Below are 23,531 nucleotides of genomic sequence, written 5' to 3' on the forward strand. Positions count from 1 at the left end.
CTTACATTCTGAAGGGTCTATGTCTATGGTTGAAATAGAATTTGGGGTTATTTTAATGTATAATGAATTGCATTGTTAGTAAAGAAAGACAGCAGTTATAAAAATAGAGCAAAATTTATAGAAGTAAGAAACAAGAATGATGATGCAGAGGACTAATTGAAGAGGACTGATGGAGGAATTTAAGGTTGAAAAATCATTTAGAGTTGGTTGTTACATGTTTGATTGCAAAACAGTGGTCTATATTACTTTTGTAATACTTTGTTTAATAGAAAGAATTAGCCCAAATGAAAATAGAGGCAACATTACTTGAAATAATGTTATATTTAGATATAACATTGATGTGTGATAATGTGTTTATATAATTATTCTTGACAAACTTAGGAAAATCAATATAAGGAGAGTATATAAGCTCAGAAGTAACTGCTTATTTGTCTTTCTAGCAAAAACTAATATTTTTGTAATGTGAAGACTGGAAGGAAATAATGTGTAACAGTTGACTAGTGGATTATTAGTGACGAATAATAACAGATTCATTCCGGGACCACATAACACCTACCACCTATCATGAGCATTAAAAAATCCTTGTGGGCAGCCCCAGTGGCGCAGCGGTTTAGCGCCACCTGCAGCCCAGGGCATGATTCTGGAGTCCCTGGATCGAGTCCCACATCAGGCTCTCTGCATGGAGCCTGCTTCTCCCTCTGCCTGTGTCTCTGACTTCTCTCTCTCTCTCTCTCTCTGCATCTCTACGAATAAATAAAATCTTAAAAAAAATAAAAAAATAAATAAAAAATAAATAAAAAATCCTTGCACAATGAGTCATTACATAAAAACAAATTGTCTTCAATAAATTAGAAAAAAATCACATATAAAATTTAAAAGATAGAAATTCAAGGATATTAAGTTAAAAATATCTGTTCTATACAGTATTGGAATTGGGTAGAGAGACAGGGCACCAGTGTCTCTCCTGAATAGTAGGATAAAGGAGGTTTGGGCAAGTGGGCAGGTCAAGGTAGGGGAAATATGGCAATAAGTTTTTTGTTTCAAAATTCTATCTGCTGTTATATATTAGAGTTTATGTGACTCTCCTCTTGGATGAAGGCAGTGCTATTTACCAAAACCAGAAATAACTTATAATATATTTGGAGGAAAGACAGGACTTAAATTCTATGGAGTATGAGATGTCTGTGAGATTTTCCTGGGTGAAAACATAGCTCATAGTAATTAATGAGTGCTATGTAAAAAGTAGGAATACTATCTGAAGATACATATTTGTGAGTCTTCAGAATTTAGGCCAGTGGCATTCATCAAAGGAGCATAATATCCTGGGAACATTTCTCAGAATACAAATGTATATCCCCTCCTCAAACTCTGATTTTTTTTTCTCTGTGGCAGACTGTGGTTGCCTACCAATATCTGTCCCTTTCTTCTTTCTTGGTGAGAAACCTCAAATTTTACTCCAGGAGAAAAGTACCTACAAAAAAGGTTGTATTGCTTACACTCTCCTTTGTCACCACCATGAGTAGCCAAGAAGATGTAAAGAGAAGTTATTGGAAGGACCTCTGGGAACGTACCTTAAGATACACAGCCTGTACACCTTTGCCATTTTCCCCTTTTCCTCCATCTCGGTGACTGAAACACGGACATGGTGTGTAGAGCTCTGCTAGCTATCTTTACTCACGAGTAAGCCGTGAGGATAGAAGCCTTGGAGGGTAAGAGAGAGGTGATAAATTTTGAAAGAGCCTGGGTTCCTGATGGCCTGGTGGATCCTCTGAACCAGTGGTGAAGACACAGACAGATAACACAGTATTAATTATTCAGATATTTCCAGCCAATTTACAGACATTGTATAGCTTACATCTGATAGTGCCCCCAACTCTCCATGAAGCTCCTTTGAATATTCTACTTGTTATTCCTTCCATACATATCAGATCCACTTGTATTTTTAAGACTTGTGATCATTCTGGTGCCATTTCTCTTTCTTTCTATGTTCCTATCTTTTTTAGTATTCTGTGAAATAGTATCGTCTTGCAGTTCCTTAACCTAAATCTTTCTTCAGGCTTTCTGGGCAACACCATCTTGCTTCTCTTCCCCACTGGTTTTTGGCTTGCTTGTTTGTTTAGTTTTGTCATGGAACCTTCCTGACAAGCCCCTTTTTCCCTTCGAGCATGCTCCAAAGTATATCATTGACTCTTTTTTTTATATCATAAACTCTTAATAGAAAGACAATTTATCAAAATTATCCACAGTGCAGCTCTTTTCATCTTTTCCTAAGTCTGCCTAATCTCAAAGATTTTTTTTTAATAAAATCAACCATGGTACTGTATAATAAATGTGAGAGTTCTTTGAGAATTCTAAAACATATAGAACAGACGTTATCATGGTCGTCATTGCTTTTATTTTGTTTCCACAGAGTTTATATTCTCCTGTTGACTTAAAAAATCCTAGAGAACAGAGAAAACATGTTTCCTCTATTATCTATGAATTAAAAACACAAGATATTGGTATAAAATCAAAAAAGTCAAGACATCTCATTCAAAAAGGTTAGTTATATGGATTTTTAAATTATATGTATGAATATATTTTGATGAAGAGTAAATTCATTAAAAATGGGGCATGTAGGGCAGCCCGGGTGGCTCAGCAGTTCAGCGCCACCTTCAGCCCAGGGTATGATCCTGGAGACCCAGGATCGAGTCCCACGTTGGGCTCCCTGAATGGAGCCTGCTTCTCCCTCTGCCTGTGTCTCTGCCTCTCTCTCTCTCTCTCTCTCTCTCTCTCTCTGTGACTCTCATGAATAAGTAAACAAAATCTTAAAAAAAAATGGCATGTTAATTTTGAATTACAAATATAAGATTCCATGAAATATATGTTGAAACTTCTAGATAAAATATCCATATCTCATTTAATATTTTATAAATGTAAATATTCAGAAGGTTGTTTCCTGGATATCAACTGGATTTTCAGTATTAGGTAATTAAGAGAAATAGTTGTTAGCAGCATACTGAATTGATAGCTTTGTTGCTGTATGGCTGTGTCAGCATGGTTCCTCTTTAAGGAAATCTGTCAAGTATCAGATTGATTAATATAAATAATTTCAATTAAATGATATTAAATTTCCTTCAGGCTTTGGACATAATTGTTTTGTCAATAAAAATACATTTTATCCTATGTTAATAAGATTTTGGTTATCAAATGTGTACTTTTTTTCTGTTGTTTATGCAGAATTTTTTGATAAAATTTTATGTATGGCCAATGGCATTCTTTGCCTCTGTCTTTCACAGAAGAATCATATAATCATTTTTATAAAATTATTTGAAATAATTGTCAATTTTCTAATACCTTTTAAAATTCTTGTGATAAAACCACTTCTATGAGACCTACCCTTTTAACAGACTTTTTAAACACGTAATACAATAATTTTAACCATAGTCATAATGTTGCACAGCAGATCTCTAGAACATTTTTTATCTTGTATGACTGAAACTTTATACCTATTGAATATCTCCTCATTTCTCTCTTGCTCTGACCTTTTAATTCTTAATATTCACATCTTTCTCTTTTTAAAAACTCAGTGGTGTCTTTATCCCCTTTTGTTTTCTTTGTGTATCTTTGTCTGTCTCTGCGGTTCCTTATTTGTCAGTGCCTTTGTTATTTCATCAGTTACCTATAAGTTTTATATACCGTACATATTTTATAAAGCTCTACATTGTTATTTAAAAATAATTTTATTTATATCCAGTTATTTAACTCCTAGAGTTATAAACAAAAATGAAATGATGGAAAAATAGTAGTTCCAAGCATCATACCTCTATACTTAGTCTTCCTGATACCCCAACACCTATCAGTTAATAATTTTAGCTAACTCTTCTGTGTTTTACTTTTACATTTCAAATAACATGCTTATTCTGCTGAACTTTCTTTTCTTAGTTTTAGATGTTATTTACAAATATCCACTATAAAAGATGAAGATTTAATTTTCTTATAAATCCTCCATAATAAACCCAACATACACATCCCCTCCTCTATTCCCCCTTAGAATTATATCATCACTATTTGCGGGTTAATTAATATTTACTATTCTAATTATTATGGTTGTATTATTAATATTAATTATTATGACATATTACTCGCAGCTGAACCAAACAATATATTAGGATATGTTTGCTTATTTACACCATTTTTTTGAAAACTTGTTTGAAAATCTCATATCATTCAAACCACCATCGTCCCTAATCACCCACACACGGTTTGTTTGTTTTTTTTCCATGATATTTCTGCTTGAGCCTATTTGCTGATTTAATCAGGACTGCTTACTCTCTAAACCTACTCTTACATCAACCATTTTGGTGTACATCTCTTAAGCTGGGATCCTGCGAATTCCTTTGTCTCCATGCTAGTACTCTGTATCTTGGTCTTTCTTGGTTTATTTTCTTATTTTAAAACAGCGCCTTCTCTGTTAGTGTACTGAGAAATTATATATAGGAGGTACATTTGTTAAAACCTTGAAAGCCTACATAAGTCATTATGCTACACACCTATATTTGGTTGATGATTTGATTACGTAGAGCTTTGAGAAATTTTTCAGAATTACTTTATCGTCTCCTAACTTCCATTGTTTCCTTTGAGTCCATTGCCTTTTAGTTCTCAATCTGTTGTATATGAATGTCTATTTATTGTTTTTCCCTTCTGACTGGAAACTTTTAGCATTTTCTTTTTATACCAGGTGTTCTGCAATTTCATAGTGATTTATCTCAGAAATATTTGTTTGCTTGCTTGGCCAGATTATTTTTCTATTTAATTTATCATAGTTTTTCAATCTGAAAATTTATATCCATCAGTTCTGGGTATTTCTCTCATATATTTTTGGTGATATATATAACATAAAACTTAACTATCTTAAGCATTTTAAACTGTACATTAAGTATGTTTACATTGTGCAACCATCATGACCAATACATCTGCGGAACCTTTCCATCTTCCTTCTTCAATTGAAACTATGTGCCCATTGCACACTACCTCCCATTCCTCACCCATCCCCAACCTCTGAAACCACTATTCCACTTCTGCATCTAGAATTTGATTACTCTAGATATCTCATATAAGTGGAATCATACAATATTTATCCTTTTGTGACTGGTTTATTTTATTTAGCATAATGTCTTTAAAGTTGATTTATGTGGAAGCATGTCACATATTTTTTTTTTTCCTTTTTAAGGTTAAATAATAAATATTCCATTGTAACCTTTGAACAGTATAGGCTTGAACTCTACAGGATCACTTACACAGATTTACTTTTTATAAATATTAGTACTGTAAATATATCTTTTCTTATGATTTTCTTAATTTTTTTCTAGCTTACTTTATTGGAAGAATATACTATATAATACATATAACATACAAAACATATGTTAATTGACTGTTTATGTTATCAGTAAGACTTTTGGTCTTTGATAAGCTATTAGTAGTTAAGTTTTTGGTGATCCAAAAGTTTCCATGGAGTTCAACTGTTTGGGGAGATGGTGCCCCTAATCCCTGCATTGTCCAAGGGTCAACTGTGTTTTGCTTATCCTTTCATCTGTTAATTGACACTTGGATTTCTTCCATAGTTTAGCTATTGTGAATAATGTTGCTATGAACATGGGTGTACAGATAACTCTTTGAGACCATGCTTTTTGTTGTTTTGAGTATATGGCCAGAAGTGGAATTGCTGGATCATATGATATTTTAATGTTTTAAAGAACCATCATACTGTTTGCTACAGCAGATGTACCATTCTACATTCCCAGCAACAGTGTATGAAGGCTCTAATTTTTTCACATCCTACACTTGTTCTTTTCTCTTCTTTTCCTTCTTTTTTTTTTTTTTTCCTTATGGTAACCATCCTAATGGATGTGAGGCCGTATCTCATTGTGCTTTTGTTTTGCATTTCCTTAATGATTAGTGATGCTGAGCACCTTTTCATGTGCTTATTGGCCATGTGTATACCCTCTTTGTAGAAATGTTTATTCAAGTCATTTGTCTGTTTTCTAAGTATACTGTTAGCTTTTTTCATTGCTATTGAATTGCAGGATTTCTTTACATATTCTAGATATCAATCTCTTATCAGTATATGATTTGCAAATATTCTCCTATTCTATGGAGAATTAAAAAGAATTCCATTTTACTTATTTAATAGTACTCTCTGATGCACAAAAGTTTTTGATCCATAAAAGTATACTATTGCAAAGTAAGAGAGTCCAACTTTACCTTTTTGCACATGGAATTCCATTTTCTGAGCATGACTTTTTTGTTGTTGTTTTTTTATTTTTTAAGACAGAGAGAGAGAGAGGGCATAAGTCTGGGGGCCAGAGGATCAGAGGGAGAGGGAGAGAGAAAGCTTAAGCAGGCTTCTTGCCCAGTGCAGAGCCAGATGCGGGGCTCAGTCTCACAATCCTGAGGTCATCACCTGAGCCAAAACCAAGAATCGTATTCCTAACCTACTCAGCCACCCAGGCATCCTCAAGTATCATTTGGTGAAAAGACTGTCCTTTCCCTATTGAGTCATATTGTTATCCATTTTGAAAATCATTTGATCCTATATACAAGCATTTACTTCTGAGCTTCTATTCTATTCCATTGACTGTCTTTCTATCAGAACCACACTGTTGTGATTACTATAGTTTTGTAGTAAGTTTCAAAATGATGAGGTGTGAAAACTACAATTTTCTTCTTCTTTTTCAGGATTGTTTTAGCTCTTTGGGGTCACTTGAAATTTTATATGAATTTAGGATGGATTTTTCTATTTCTGCTAAAATACTATTCAGATTTTGATAAGGAGTACATTGAATTTGTAGATTACTACAAATTGAGTAGTAGTTTAGTTATACTAAGGCTTCCGGTCCACAAACATAGGATGTTTTTCCATTTTTTTTGTGTGTCTTCTTTACTTTCTTTCAGCAACATATTGTAGGTTTCAGTGTACAAGTCTTTCATCCTAGACAATGTTCTATGTGCACATGAGAAAAATATATATTCTGCTGTTGTTTGTAGTATTTTATATATGTCTATTAGGTCCAATTTGTTTAAAATGTTGTTTAAGTCCTCTGCTTACTTTGATCTCTTGTTCTATCTGATGTTGAAAGTGAGGTATTGAAGTCTCCTACTATTATTGTAGAGATGTTTATTTCCGACTCAAACTGTAAATGGTTGTATTATTTATTTTGTTTCTCTGATGCTTGGTAGGTGTGTGTTTATAATTATTATATCTTCTTAGTGAATTGACCTTTTTATTGTATAGTGCCCTTATTTGTCTCTAGTCAAGGTCTTTTGGTTTAAATGCTAATCTCTTCTAAAATATAACTTTACAGAAACATCTAGAATAATGTTTGGCCAGATATCTGGGTTCCATGGTTTAACTATGTTACCATATAAAATTAATTATCACAGAGATATACTAAATATAGAATTCTCAGTCAATAGGTTTTTGTTTTAATTTTAGTACTTTAAATATATCCTCCTACTGCCTCCTAGGCATGCAGAGTTTCTGCTGATATATCTGCTAATTATTGAAAATCCTTTGTATTTAATGAATCAATTTTCTCTCGTAGCTTTCAAGATTCTTTTTATGTGTTTGTCTTTTGGTAATGTCTCCCATTATGGGTCTCATTTTGCTTATCCTCCTTGACATTTATAGAACTTCTCTGATTTGTAAATGCATGTGTTTCCATAAATTTGGGAGGTTCTGCTATTATTTCTTCAAATAACATATCTATTCCTTACTCTTTTTGCCTTCTGGTATTCCCATAATGCATATTTTGAACCATTTGACAGTATCCCATAAATTCCTTATTCCTGTTCATTTTTCTTCATTTGCTTTTATTTTGTTCTATAGACTTTATTATTTCAAGAGATGTCTTTAATTTTGTTATTTTTCCATTTTTTTACATCTACTGTTGAACTGCTAGTGAATTTTTCAATTCAGTGATTTTATTTTTCTGCTCCAAAATTTCTGTTTAATTTTTCTTAATAATTTCTATCTCTTTATTGATATTCTTATTTTGTTTATATATTATTTCCTTTCATTATTTACCTATGTTTTCTTTTGTCTTTTTGAGCATATTTAAAACTGTTGTTTTAAATTTTTTTGTCTAACATGAAAAAAATATTCAACGTCACTAATCATCAAGGAAATGAAAATCAAAACCACAATGAGATAACACTTCACACCTGTTAGAATGACTAACATCAACAACACAAGAAACAAAAAAATGTTAGTTAGGATGTGGAGAAAAAGGAACCCTCATGCACTGTTGGTAGAAATACAAACTGGTGCAGCCACTGTAGAAGAGTATGGAAGTTCCTCAAAAAATTAAAGATAGAACTATCATATGATCCAATAATTCCACTACTGGGCATTTACCCAAAGAATATGAAAGCACTAATTTTAATATATGTACCCCTATATTTATTGCAGCATTATTTCCAATAACCAAATTATGGAAGCAGCCCAATTGTCCATTGATAGATAAAATGGATAAAGGAGATATGTACATATACACACATACATACAGTGGAACATTACTTAGCCATCAAAAAGAATGAAATCTTGCCATTTCCAATAACATGGATGGAACTAGAGAGAATAATGTCAAGCAAAATAAGTCAGAGAAAGGGTTATATCATTTGATTTCACTCATTTGTGGAATTTAAGAAACAAAACACAAGTGCAAATTTTAAAAAGAGAGAGAAACCAAAAAAAACAAACTCTTATCTATAGAGAACAAACTGATGGTTAGCAGCAGAGAGGTGGGTAGGAGGATGGATGGAATAGATGAAGGGGATTAATAATACTTATTTTGGGACACCTGGGTAGCCGAGTTGATTAAAGTATCCAACATTTAGGTTCAGCTCAGATCTTGATCTTAGAGTTGTGAGAGAGAGTCCTGCATTGGGCTCAGTGCTCACTATGGAATCTGCTTCAATATTAATATTAATATTAAATATAATTCTCCCCTTCTGCCCCTCCCCCCTTCTCTCTGTCTCTCTCTCTCTAAAATAAATAAGTAAATCATTTAAAAAGAAAAAAGAGTACTTATCTTGATGAGCACTAAGTAATGTATAAAATTGTTGAATCCTTATATTGTACACCTGAAACTAATATAACACTGTATGTTAACTCTACTGGAATTAAAATAAAATTTATAAGTAATAAGTAAAATTTTTATCTAGTAATTCTGATATGTGTGTTTAGGGACAGTTACTGTGGATTTATTTTGTTTCTTTAAATGGACCTTGCTTCCGTATTTTTTCCCCTGTTTTCTGATTGTTGAAAATTGAGCATTTGTAAAATAGCTACTTCTTTCAATATTTGCTGATCTCATGGAAGACTTTCACTATTTAGCAAACCCCTAAGCCTTGAGATCAACTCAGGGTAAAGGCTTAAGATCTTCAAAGGTCTTTTCTGGGCAGGCATACCGTCTCGGTCAGTGTGTGTATGGTTTTCCTTTGTTTTGATTTTCCCCAAGTTCCTTTAAATGTCTTAATTTCTCAAAGTCTCTCCCTGGATTCATTTTGGGGACATAAATTTTGTTTTGCATTTCTCTACTTTCTTCTCCCTGCCTGAGCCTCAATGTGTCCATGTGGGTGATGGAGGGTTGGAAGGCTGTATGATTTTTTTTGGGGGGGTGGGGGCGTTGTATGATTTTTAAGGGCTCGGCCAGTCTGCGGTTCTGACACTGCCTTATGGAGGTGGTGCTCTGTACCTGAAGGGTGACTTGCTCCAGGAAAAGCACTGGTGCAGCACCTCTTTTCCTTCCATTCTGAAATATCTGGCTTACAAACTCTTTCTTCTTGGCAAAGGTGTGGAGTGGGGTCAGAGGCAGATTCCTGCCCCCAAATGGGCTCTCTGGTATCCCCTCTACTCCTACTGCCCCATGCCCTGACCTCTTCTGGTTGTACATTTTATTTTGAAGGAAAATATTTTTTTTTCTTTTTTGAAAAAAAAAAAAAAAACAACAACTATTTTATCCTAGGACTCTGTGGATCTGCAATTCCCCTGCAGTTTTATGTATCATTACTGCCTTCAGTAGATTTCAGTCTGATACCTATGTTGCCATTCCTCTCCTGAGGATTTGAGTCTGGTTAGAAACAAACCAGTCCTCTAGGCAGTCCAGACACAGGCTAGAACATTCCAAACAAGTTTTATTCTGCTCTTTCCATCCTAAGGGAGAAAAATGAAAAGTGGGCTGCTTCTTCCTGACTGTGCTACATCACACTGGGGAGAGGGGAGGAAAGGGCAAGTAAAAATGTCACAAATGTCTTACTGTTTTGAAAATGACTTTTCCTTGGTTGGGGTTTACCTAGTTATTGTAAATCTTTGATTCATTTCTAGAGCTCATTTAAAGTTATGTTAGTCATTCTGTAGTTATTTATTTGATGTTTCTGAGGGAGAATAAGAATATGAGACTTTCTAGTCTGCTATTTTGCTGACACATTATTCTTTTATTTATTTCATCATTTTCTCCATTGTGTATTCTCTTCCTATGACTCCTGTTATTCAGGTGGACCTCTTGGACTGATCCTCTAACTTTCTTACTTTTTATCTCATATTTCCCCACCTCTTTTTATATTTGTTCTCTTTTCTGGGGTATTTACTCATTTTATCCTCTACTTATATTTTTAAATTTTATAATCAAATTTTTAAATATACTGCTGTGTTGGGTTCATAGATACAATATCTTCTCTGCAACTTAAAGGATATTAATACCGTGTATTTTTGTATGTGTGTGTGTGGATGGTTTTTCTCCAAGTTACTTTCTTCTTAGCTTTTGTGACAATGCTGCTAATCTTTGCTTGTTCATTCACTTAAAATTAAGGTTCTGAAATGCTGCTTGGAAACTCTTCCTATATGTGGTATGATTTTATTGACTTGTAGGTGTTAATGTAGGATAATTAAATGGTGTCCAGGCTCTTTATTCAGGAACCTATAATATGGGGTTTCTTCAGAAGACTCTTCCAATATTTTACCTATGATACAAGAGTGACTGCTGTTGTTCTCAGCTTGGTATGAGGACTATCATTTCATCTTCCAGTTTTCAGTCATCCCCCATCTTTAGCTGTACTTGGTGCCCTCAAGTCTATAATTTTTCTAGTTTAACTTTTCCAAAGAGTGAATCTTTAGTCTCCTTTAAGGGCAAATGGATGAAAGAGTCACCTGGTTTGTGTGTAGTTGTCAAAGAGTCATTTGATCTAATTATGCCTTTCAAACGATTTTTTAAACCATGTTTCAAATTTCCTACCTTTTTTAGTGTTCTGCATTGTGAATCAGCTTTATTCTTTTATTTATTTATTCTTTAATTCAACTTCATAGTGGTTAGTTGTCAGTTACCCTTCATCAATGTGCTTCTAGCTTCCAAATAATTTTTGGTGTCACCCATGTTTTCTTTCTCATTGTACTGGGGTTCGAGAGAAAGCAAAAATGTGTTATTTAAAGCTTCCTGTTTAATCTAAAGTCTATATTAATATTTTAAATTGAGCTGACTTTAAATTGAGCCATATTTTATATCAAATATGTAGAAGGAAGGAAAAGTAGGAACAAGAGGAGGAAGTAGAGAGTTTTGGGATACCTATTCCAAAGCAAGGGATGACTGAACCCTTAGAAAACATTCATAAATCGTACTTCCCTCTCAATGGAGTGTGTTTTGCAACCACAACCAATGTATAGTGAAAATTAAAATGTCTTAGCCATACCAGTGCTAGATGATGTCACATTGTAACAATTAATTTTTTTTTCCATGAGGAAACGGAATTTAAATAGCTAAGATAATTTATCCAAGGTCACATGATCCAAAGTGTCACAGCTAGTACTAATTCTAGGTTCTGTTTCCTCATTCAAAATCTAGTGTCCTTTCTGTTTCATAGTGATGCCTCTTGAGAACTATAAATGTTTCACTATGTAATAATTAAATTATGTGCATGGGAATATGGTTGTATTAGATTAAGCTATCTGAATATGAAATCTAATAAAATCTGTCATCCCTTTTGTCATTCAACATATTGTGGAACCACCCATTTTATATGAAATTCTATTGTTTCCCATTAATTTTTAATATTTCTCATGTTTAAAAAGCTATTGAAATAGAAGAGTATATTATTTATCTAAAATCATTATAATTAGAAGTAGAGCAAAAATAACATTTTCCCATATTTCTTTTATTTAAATCATAACAAATTACTTTATACTTGCTTTAATAAAATGGTTAATTTTAAAAGCAGTCAGAAATTGTATTTATGTTCTTGAAAAGATTTTGGGGGCACATGAATTTTTATCAATTCAGGACAAAAAACTGCTTTCTTTCTGTTTTTTTTTTATTGAGTGATATTTTTCTCCACCTTAAGTGCATCCGTTTTTGCCTTTTGAAACCCACTTATCTGCAATACTGTAATTACATTTATTTTATCCAGTAAGCTTTTGTTCTCCCTAACAATCACAATTAATGCCTTGGTCTTATGCATCCCATAACCCTCTATTTGTCTCTACTTTTTGTTATGGTTGTTTTGGGCAAACTTCCTCTTGCCAAAATATGAATTCCTTAAAAACAATGACTATTTATTTATTTATTTATTTATTTATTTCTGTCTTCTGTAACATCTGGCAATATATTTTGCCCACAGGGAGTATTCTTAAGTGATCTTGAATCAATATATAAATGATTTATAGCTTTATCCGAAAGAGGTAAATTGTATTGCAACAAGTAAACAAATGGATAGTAGTAATTCCTTGTTACCCTCTCTTAAACATAACATTCATGCTTTGCTGTAGAGCCAACAAGGATACAATAGAATCTCCTGATACCCTATATGTCTAATTATGTAGTTTATCCTTTTATTCATTAATTTCTCAACAAGTATTAAGTAGCTATGTGAACTTGAGGTATAATAGTGAACAGTTATTCTGCAAACTTACAAAGCAGTATTTCTCAGCCTTACTTGAATCATACATAGCACACGTTGAAAATGATAAAATATTTATGGCACACTGAGGCAAAATGGATGGTTTAGGGAGAATCCACCTGGAGCTTGGTAAAAATATTTTCTTTACAGTATTTTTTCTTTATAATATGTTTTCTTGATAGTATATTTCTTCATATTATATAATTATGATAAAATATAACATAGTAAGGAATATACATATGTATCTGTATATATATGTGTGAAATGAATATGAAATACATATGCATATAAATTTCATATATATATAAAATCTCTCAAGTAAGATATCTCAAATATTTTTAATAAGAACATGTAGCTTCTTTCTGTAAATGTGAATTGCCAAATCAAGTTCTGTGCTTTAAATAACTATGTACTATTTCTGATCAAGACTTATTATTGATGTCTTATTTTTGTTGTCTTTAGTAGTGAGAATTTTTTAAAATGTTAGGCTTTATAATACTTCTTGACCTAAAAAACGTATACATATACTAATCTGATAAAACTAATTTAAAATAAAAAGAGACTATTCAACTGAATTGAATACTAGCTGAAAAGTCTTGGAATAAAAGAACAAAGAGTATTTATTGAATTTGAACATAGGGAGTTGATTGTGAAATTGACAAAGACCAACTTCAACAACGTGGCAGACAGAAACAATGCTTGCAAAAGTTCAAAGTGAATGGAAATAAAGAAGTGAAGACAATGTCAAATTTAATTTTTTGAAGAGTTTTATAATCTGTGGTCTTCATATTCATAATAAACTCAAGACACTGAAAGAAAGAAATCAACCTTCTGAATAACAGAATTTTTAAATTATGATCCAAAGACATTTTTGGTGTTATGAATCTTTTTTTAATTTAAATTCAATTAGCCAACATATAGTACATCATTAGTTTCAGATGGTAGTGTTCAATAATTTATCAGTTCCATATAACACCCACTGCTCATCACATCATGTGTTATGAATATCTTGTTTATAATTTGAAAATTGATCGATATATGATATACAAAAGAACATTATAATTAGAATATTTGAATAATCAAAATGTTATTCCCAAAGTTAATCCTAGATATCAGAAGGTTTACAAAATATAGGTTGTTAAGTAGGGGAGAGAGAGTTTAGTAAAAAGCAGTTAGGCAATTACTCCTCTCTCCTTTTAAGATAAAGAGAATTTGAATGAATGGCTACAGGTTAATATTTTTCAAAATGGTACAGTCTGCTAATAGGTATCAAGCTCCTACTATGCCAGAAATGCCTTCATTAACCATAGCATGAATGTGAGCAATTATTGTCTCATAATATAGGACATCATGAAGAGGGCCTATCCCCTAGACAGAGTTTCTGTGATTCTTAATATTCTTTTTCCTTTTTTCACAAATCCAAATCTGAGGAAATTTAAGAATGTGATAAAATAATTAGCCTCTCTTTGTTCCTCAAAATGCAGATATGAACCCTCATTTATTTTATTTATAATTTCACGGGGCACATGGATCCACTAAGCCCTGTTCATGGTCCTTAAATTAGTTTATAAAAACAAGAATCACATAATTTAGTTTATAACTAAGTTTTTATGCTGCCTCCAAAATCTCCAAAAAAGTCTGCCCTGGTAGGTAATGGTTCTAATATCATCAATTATACATTTTGTATATTTTTATATCTTCATACCTTGAGTAATTCCTAAGCCTTAGGCACTGCATAAGATTCCTTTGAGATGTACGTAATGTGCAATGATTCTGAAAGTATATAAATTATTCTGAATGCTATTCTTATCATCTGTTACCATAATTCCAACTTTAAGATGTCATTCTTAAATGTTAATATTCATGCAGATAAATATAATGTGGGTAAACAAACTGTCCGTAAGTAGTACTATATAATTTTTAAATGTTTAATTAAATATAACATACAATTATGTCATGATATGGTTTTTCTAATCTTTATATTGTTATTATAAGGTCAGCCAGAATAATTCATATATTACTGAATATTGCAGCTCCTACAAGGGTCCATATTTCCCCATCTACTTTCTCAGCAAGACATTTCAAATTGACAAAACTTTAAAGTATTTTGCAGGAAAACAAAAACACTAATGAATGAAGGAACCAGGGCTATTTGTACCATGACTGTATGTCTCAGTTTTGCCCTTGAAAGTCTCAATTAGTACCTGTTTCTTGGTGTAATTATTAATAATAATGTCTCTCAGTCTTAAACATGTCCCAATTTGAGTGATTTTATGATTACGTAAGTTATATGTTATCCTCACTTTCTTTCATCCACAAGCCAATTTAACATGAATAAATTCTCAAATTAGACTCACATAAAACATAGATTTTATCCCAGTGTCAAACTTTACTAATAATTTCAAGGATACAAATAATCAAGAAGCTTAAATAAAACAGGGAGAGATCTGGAACATCAAGGGTGGCTTTACAGGTTCTTTCTTCCCTTGAAAAACAAGTACCTATGGCCCAGCAAAATAGATGAAATCTTTAGTGAGATTTATTTATTTATTTATTTTTCTTTAGTGAGATTTAATGGGTTTACCTCACACTGAGAGGCAAGTGTTTACATTATGAAATATTTCTGTTTTTTTATTTCAGATAGTTGTATAGTTTATATGACATTCTCTGGAGAGTGCAACCTCATAGATTCTTGGTTTATTTAATATAAGCAGTGCTTTCGCCAGGCACCATCCTGCTAAAGGCATTCAATAGTTGAAGTCTCTTCCTCCTAGAAATTATCATTTGACTCTTTTTTCTGGAGTTTCTGTTGACATGGGGATTAAGTTAGATTGCCTGCCTTCTTTCCTTTCCTGTGGGCATCCACTTTATAAACAATGAGTGGATCATTGTTCCGATGCTTTACCTCTTTCCTCTCACCCTTACAACAGGTTCTGAAATTGAGAGAGTATTTTGTTATACTATTTTTTTTACTACATTTTAGGTTATTAGTACATTTTATTTTTATCAGTTCTAGGCATTCAAAATCCAACAATAAACAAGGCATATAAAACCCTACCCTAATGGAGCTAGTATATTAAGTGGTAAGGTTGATAGTACATGTTTCAGTGGAACTTCTATAAGACTATGTAGATAAAGGCCCTATCTGAAACTTGAGAATGGGGGTAAGTATTACATTGTTTCATTTATATTGTCAAATAAATCAATCAAATTATATATGACAGCTTAACTGCTAAGTGCTTTAGTGGTTAATATTATACAAAATTTATGTCTTATTAATTTTTAGCTTATTATAAATAGTTACTTTACCTTTAACATAAGATAAACCTAAAATTATCCCTTCCAGTTTCTATTTTATAATGCCGAACCAAATATTTTTTCTTTATGAAAATGATATATTGCTGTAGGTCAGATAGTTTAAAGGTATATATCATAATTAATGAATGTCTTTTCTGTCTTATATTTTAAGAGATTTTTTTCAGTGTTGGAAATTAAACATGTAAATTTCTTGATTGATACAGAAAAGGTATGGAATACCAGAAGGACATTGTAATTCTAAAATTATGTATTATGTTAGTGTTTTTTTTTTAACTCTTTGTAGGAAGTATAGCTGGAAGATGGGCCAGTCCTACAGTTATTTCAGAACAACATTTATATTTCAGATACAGTTATGAAGAAGTAAATTCAGATCTTTCATAAAAAGTGCCAGCTGTTATATATAAAAGATATTTCTGAGAACAAAAATGCTATTTCCTATTCAGAATATAAGGTCAAAGGGTTAATTATTTGAGGGTCATTATATCAAAGTGCCTGTGATCAGATTTATACAATCTTTAGTTATTTTATCTCATTACATACTTTGTCTTGCTCTAAATCCACTTATGACTCTGAAATGAAGACTCTAAAGCAGATTTTATGGTTTCCATTGAAACACATTACATTTTCTGCCTCCAACATTTTTCTTTCAAATTCATCCAATTTATCATATCTTGCTGATTTCAATCCACTTGTGCTTTAGGCAATTTTAACAGTGCTTTTTTTTTTTTTTTTTTTTTTTTTTTTTTTCCTTTTCTCCTAAATTGTTTGCTAGAATGACTGGATTTTAGTCCAGGATATAAAATAGTATCAACTAAATTACTTCAGATGAGCAATTAGAGCATACTCATGCATATAAAACTAGAAATCTTTCTTGCCAGATTTAAAATTAAAAGCAAACAAACAAAAATGTACTTTTATATCAGTATAATAGTTCAGATTTCTTTTAAAATATTTTTATGTCCTTACTACCAAGAACAGAGAGGGAGAATGTTAAATTCAATAAAAGTAAGGATAAATTGATGGAAAGAAAAAAGAGGCTTTTGAGTTAGTTATATTTGGATTTAATTTCTGATTCTAAGCAACAATGCCATATATTCTGTATACCACCCTGCATTGCCCAGCTTCCCATACAGTAAGGTAGTAATTATGTGATTATTTCTATCCTTTTGACTGTGAGCAAAAGTAAAATATCACTTCAGAGTGAAAGCAATTAAGAGCATCATTATCTTGCTCTGCCAAGTACATCTTGGAAGCCATTTATTCCATTAGCATATCTGCAAGTTCTACTGACACATGTTGGTTCTTAGGTAAGAATTAGTAAATCTTTACTGTGCTAAGATACTGAGATTTCAGGGCTTATATGTGATAGAAGTTAAGATTAATTATGCTGATAAATACAGAAATTAGTACCAAACAAAAACCTTAAATATGGTCTCATCTTAGTGATCAGATGAGAAAATTAATGTCCATTTCCAGTCCAAATGTCAGTCCAGTTTTTTTAATAGCAAAGCATTTCTCAGTGATAACTTTGGAGGCAAACAATGTGTATGGCTAGTGGCTCTAGGGGAAGATGTTGAAAAACGGGAGTATTCTGTGTGTTGGTTGTACTGGACTGTTTGGCAAGTAACCCTAAAGAAAAGATCTCAGCAAAGTAGCTGAATTTCAAGGCCAAATAAAAGAGAATTGAGAGTTAAGAAACTTAGAGCTCTTCACCTTCAGAAAAGTTGTATACTTTATAATCCCAAATACTTAAACATGAAATTTAATGAGGCTTTGAGACAAAGGTCTAAACCTGTTGGTTGAAAATAGATGATTTAGGACAGAGTTTAGATTAGGTGTGTGGACTTCCCACCTATTGTTTTAGATACCCTCATGGTAACTTCCATTAAATTGCCAGAGCAAGAGAGACTGAAAGGAAGCAAGGGGGAAAAAAATAGATCTAAGCACTACATTATGACTTTTGTGAGGGGTCATAAAAAGCAGAATGAGGGACTAATCCAGGACTAATCCAGGAATCCACACCTGACGTAGAACTTCACAGAGTGAACCTGTGATTAGTATGTGCCTCCTATTGTTTCCATTTGTAGCTTGGTCTTTCCCCATTCCAACTTTGTATATTCAATTTGTATATTGATGGGTGGAGCAGGACACAGATGACTTGTCTTTGATTCCATTGTCTTTAGACTAAAACCTTATCCATAGCCGATTAACAAACTATTGTACAAATTAAAAGACTTTGGACTTGATGGCGCTTTCCATTGTCTCCAAGTTTCCATCAAAGTTTGATTGGGGCTGCATAATTTAGTTCTGGTCAACAGATTGTGATTTGAAATGAGTGTGTCACTTTGGGGCTAAGGTAGTTTAAACACACCATTCCCTCACTTATTTGCTTCAGTCTTTGGAGAGCTTATGTTTCAGTAAGTTAGCTAGACTATGAAGGAGGGATGCCCTTTCCACTTTAGATTTATAAAAGGAAGAGATCAACCTTTGTTTTGTTAATTATTATGGTTATAAGTTTTGTGTGTTGTGACAGTGTTAATTATATTAACTATAGTGATTGCTTTTTCTTTGGTCAAAGGGCATAATAAAAGGATATTCCTCAAGTCTATAAAAATTAAATGAAAATGCGTATATAGCACTTGGCATAAGGTTCAGCACAGGCATATACACAGTCATGGAGTAAAATGTCTAGGATATAGTACCTATACAATAAATGTTAGCTGCTATAATTTGTGTAGTTGTTGTCAGATCTCATACACCTATAGGCCTGAAATTTATCTATGAAGTTTTGCTGTGCAGTTTTACTGAGAAATTTACAAAGAGAAGTAGTAAGCATCAAAGAAATATAATTCCATTACTATTCATATTAAAATAATTAGGTAATATTTGTACATCTGTCTTGATTTCTGGAATATTTTTTAATTTAAGAGATTCTTATAACTTTTTGGATAAAATTTAGACATGGGTATAGTTTTTGTTTTTCTCTTTAACACTTAAAAGTTATAGAATGAATCAGTGTTAACTTGGAGTTAAGATTCTAGTGGAATATTTTGGTATTACTCTCTTCATTTCAATATTTTCAGGAAAGATCTAGAATAAAATATAAACAGCATGATCTTATATTTCATGAGTCTGGGGGAGTTAGCTAACATACAATGAAAGAATAGGATTATAAATATTGAGACAGAAACAATGAGCTCAGTCTAAGAAGATAACATTTTATAATAATAAGAAATAGCTATGTAAAATGATGAAGGTTTTAATTATCTTGATCTTGATCATCATTGTACAATGAATGTGTAAATCAAATCATCATGTTGTACACTTTAAATATATACAATTATATCTGTCAATTATCCTACGATAAATTAAAAAAAAACTCTATATAAGCACATGAATAAGAGATGTTTCTAGGGGTGCTTGGGTGGGTCAGTCAGTTAAGCATCCACCTTTTGGTTTCAGCTCAGATCATGATATCGGGGCTGTAGGATTGATCCCTGCATCGGGCCTTGTGCTCAGCAGGAGCCTGCTTGAGATCCTCTCTCTCTCCCAATGTTGCTTCCCCTCTGCTTACACTCTTCCTCTCTCCCCCTCTCTCTCTTTTCTCTCTCTCTATCTCTCAAATAAACAAATCTCTTTAAAAAGAGAGGAACTTCTAATCAAACAGGAATAAGTATAAATCAGCCGCTTACAAAAAAAACTGACTTTAAACAGACTGAAGGATACATGAATTAAATCAAGTCCACATGAAATAGTCTTTCAGTAGACCTCAGGTTTATTATAACATAACAATGTATTTTGTGCCTTTTCATTTGCAGGTAGAAATTTAGTTTTATGAATTATGACATCTAGAATGAAACAAAAATCTATTGTTTTACTATAATGGCAGGCCTCTTAGTACTTGGTAATCAGATTATGATTCACCCTTTAAAAAAATCCTAACCAATTAAAGTCATATAATTATTTGTGTAAATATAATTATGATGCTAAGGGGGGGTTGGAATCAAGCAAGGGAAGACTATTCTTTAATATAACAACTTTTTAAAATGTTTTTAAATTAGAGAAGCTCAAAATTAAAATGAGCTACTTCAAGAATTAGTTACATCTTTAAGTAAAGGTATGCAAACAGAAGCTGGGCTAACATTTGCCGAGATTATTACATAAAGACAATAGAATTCATTGCTGGGCTATATTGAAAATCCTCTGTAGTACCAAATATCTTGTAGTTTGTAATTCTTTGAATGTAAACATATTGTCTTTTTGTTGTTAGTATTTTATCAGATACTATAGGTTCGTAGTTCTTCCAAGAGGTTGTAAAGTTTAAATTATTTTCCTAATAATAATAGCATTATTTGTGTTTTATGCTTTTATTCTTTTCCAGGTATAAAGTGGAATTTTCCAGAGGTTACATATTTTGTGATGATGGGATCACTGATTTTAACATGTAATAAGTTTATCATTTTATTCTTAAATGAATAAATAATTTTAAAATTCTGTTTTAGCTTATAGTATTGTAAAATCCATAAATATAATTCACCTCTCCCCCCTAAAAATCTCTTCAAGGTTCTCAATAATTTTTAAAGGTATAAAAGCATTCTATGAACAAGAAATTGATGAGTGCTCTGACTACAGAATCTAAACTCTCTGATTTCATGGGGTTTACAAAGCCGCCATATAAGCAACAAACAAATGAATAAACAAAGTTGTTTTATTTTATTTTATCCTTAAGATTTTATTTATTTGAGAGAGAGAGACAGAGTGCAAGAACAGGGAGAGTAACAGAGAAAGAGGGATAAGCAGACTTCCCACTGACCATGGAGCCGCCCAAGTACCCCAACAAAATAATTTTAGATGGTGGTAAGTAGTAGGAGTAAAACAGAAAAATGGAAGGGTGATGGATTACATTAGGTAACACAGCCTTTTTTTTTTTTTTTTTTTTTTTTATAAAAGGAAATCTACTTTAGATAAATAAGGTCACTTAAAAAAAAATATTTATTAGAGAAGGAGAAAGCACAAGGGGAGGAAGGGCAGAGGGAGAGGCAGACTCTCTGCTGAGCAGGGAGCCCAACGTGATACCCATCCCAGGATCCTGAGTTTATGACCTGAGCTGAAGGCAGACACTTAACGAACTGAGCCACCCAGGCACTCTGATAAGGTCACTTCTTTAAAAAAAAAAAAAAAAAAGATTTTATTTGTTTATTCATGACAGACACAGGGAGAGAGAGAGAGAGAGAGAGGCAGAGACACAAGCAGAGAGAGAAGCAGGCTCCACACAGGGAACCTGACGTGGGACTTGATCCTGGGTCTCCAGGATCATGCCCTGGGCTCAAGGCGACGTTAAACCACTGAGCCACCAGGGCTGCCCTGATAAGGTCACTTCTGAAGAGAGATTGTTTTATGATAAAAAGGAATGATCCATGTTAAGATTGTAGGAAAGAATATGCCAAAGCAAAGCCATAAATTGGAAATATCTTCACATGTTTGAGTATCCAAACATACATAGGTGAAGACCTATGAACCTGGCGTGCAGTGAGTGAAGAATAATAAGGTTGGATAAACAGAGCCTTGTAAGCCAAAGTAGCCCAAGTATCAGAATTCAGGCTACCCTGGTTCCATTATGTTAGTAGCAACAAGTGAAATAACAGAATGACCAGAAGTTTAAGAGAGATACCAGAAGAGGTGACAGCAAAGTGCCCTCCAGCGATCACAGTTAACCTTGAGGCTCAAAAAAGCATTTCTAATTCCCACACAGATATATTAACATTGAATAGAAAAGTCACTGGCACAAGGGATTTAAGCAAAACTTCTGAGCAAACACTGGCTGTATAGCAAGCACCTTTGACTCAGAGTCAACTTCTAAGAAGCCAGGATTAAGAATACATTCATACAGATCTCTGCTAATTTAGAAGACTGTGCATGCTTAAGGTTACATCATCTCAAAATTGATTAGACGGGGACACCTTGGTGGCTTAGTTAAGTGCTGAACTCTTTTGATTTTGCTCAGGACATGATCTTAGGGTCCTGAGATTGAGCCAGAGTAAGGCTCTGTGCAAAGTGTGGAGTCTGCTTGAAGTTCTCTCTCTCTCCCTCTCCCTTTGTACCCTCCCCTCATAAATAAGTAAATAAATAATAAATAAATAAATAAACAAAATATTTTTTAAAATCATCGGACAGATGACTTCTAAGCTACTAATCCCTGGCTTAACATGGGGCAAAAATATTTAATTTCTGAGTTGTGATGACAGACAAATACATGCTCACACACACATAAAACAGTAAAAGGTGGAAACCCTAACTGGGTAAGGGGATTTAGCACAATCTTTAACCAATACATGGTTTATGCTGAACCATGGGCTGAACTTGGCTAGGTAGCCAAACTAAAAGATTATAAAAAAAGGGGGCAGGATCTGAGCAGGGACATCATGTGGCTTTACATTGAGGGGGAAAGAGACTTCAAAGAGTTACTTCAGTCACCAAATAAATTAGCAAGTGACTAAGCAAACAACATCAGTCCGCTGGTGGAAATAGGTGGGAATCATATCCTGAGTTACTACCACATATTATATGAAATGTCCAAGTTTCGACATAAAATTATGGGACATGCAAATAGTAGGAAACTGTGACTCCTATACAAGAGGGAGGAAGCAGGCAATAGAAGCTACCTTGGAGAGGTCTGTTTTAGTTTCATTTACTAGTGTAACAAGTTATGAAACAGTGGCTTAAAACAAAAGAAATATATTCTCTCACAGTTCTAGAAGTTGGAAGTCCAAAATAGACCTTAAAGTCTAAAATTAGCATCTGGAAGCTCTAGAGGATAAATCTTTGTTGCCTTTTCCAACTTCTAGTGGCTGACAGTGTTTCTGGGCTACTGGCCTTATAACTCCAATTTCTTCCTTATATCATTACATTTCCTTCTCTGCTGGTGCTGACTCATCCTACATCCGTCTTTTAAGGGCTATTGTTGATTATATCAGGCCCTCTTGGATAATCCAAGTTAATTAGCTCATCACACAGTTTTTAACTTTTATCTGCAAAGTCCTTTCTTTACATATAAGGTAATTTTTACAGATTCTGGGAATTAGATGTGGACATATCTGGGGACATTTATAGAAAGTATCAATGAGGAGATAGATATGAAATAAAAATAATTGGAAATTCTTACTTCAAAAATGCAATATTTAAAATAAAAGGTTCACTAGACATACCAACAGTAGATCATAGCTGGCAGAAGAATGAATCATTAAACTTGAAGATGAATCTATAGAGATTATTTAACCTAAAACTAA

The 23,531-nt window shown here is 32.9% G+C and overlaps 1 protein-coding gene across 3 annotated transcripts in view; it reads left to right on the plus strand.

Annotated features, from left to right (window-relative positions):
• LRRIQ3 (leucine rich repeats and IQ motif containing 3) overlaps window positions 1-23,531 on the plus strand; it is a 169,864-nt gene that overhangs the window by 108,986 nt on the left and 37,347 nt on the right. For all 3 annotated transcript variants that reach the window (XM_038541655.1, XM_038541657.1, XM_038541656.1), the window contains exon 6: window positions 2,411-2,540. In XM_038541655.1, coding sequence (XP_038397583.1) covers window positions 2,411-2,540 — 130 coding nt within the window. The remainder of the gene's footprint in view (window positions 1-2,410; window positions 2,541-23,531) is intronic.

This window comes from Canis lupus, chromosome 6, assembly GCF_011100685.1.
Source record: "Canis lupus familiaris isolate Mischka breed German Shepherd chromosome 6, alternate assembly UU_Cfam_GSD_1.0, whole genome shotgun sequence".
Lineage (NCBI taxonomy): Eukaryota > Metazoa > Chordata > Mammalia > Carnivora > Canidae > Canis > Canis lupus.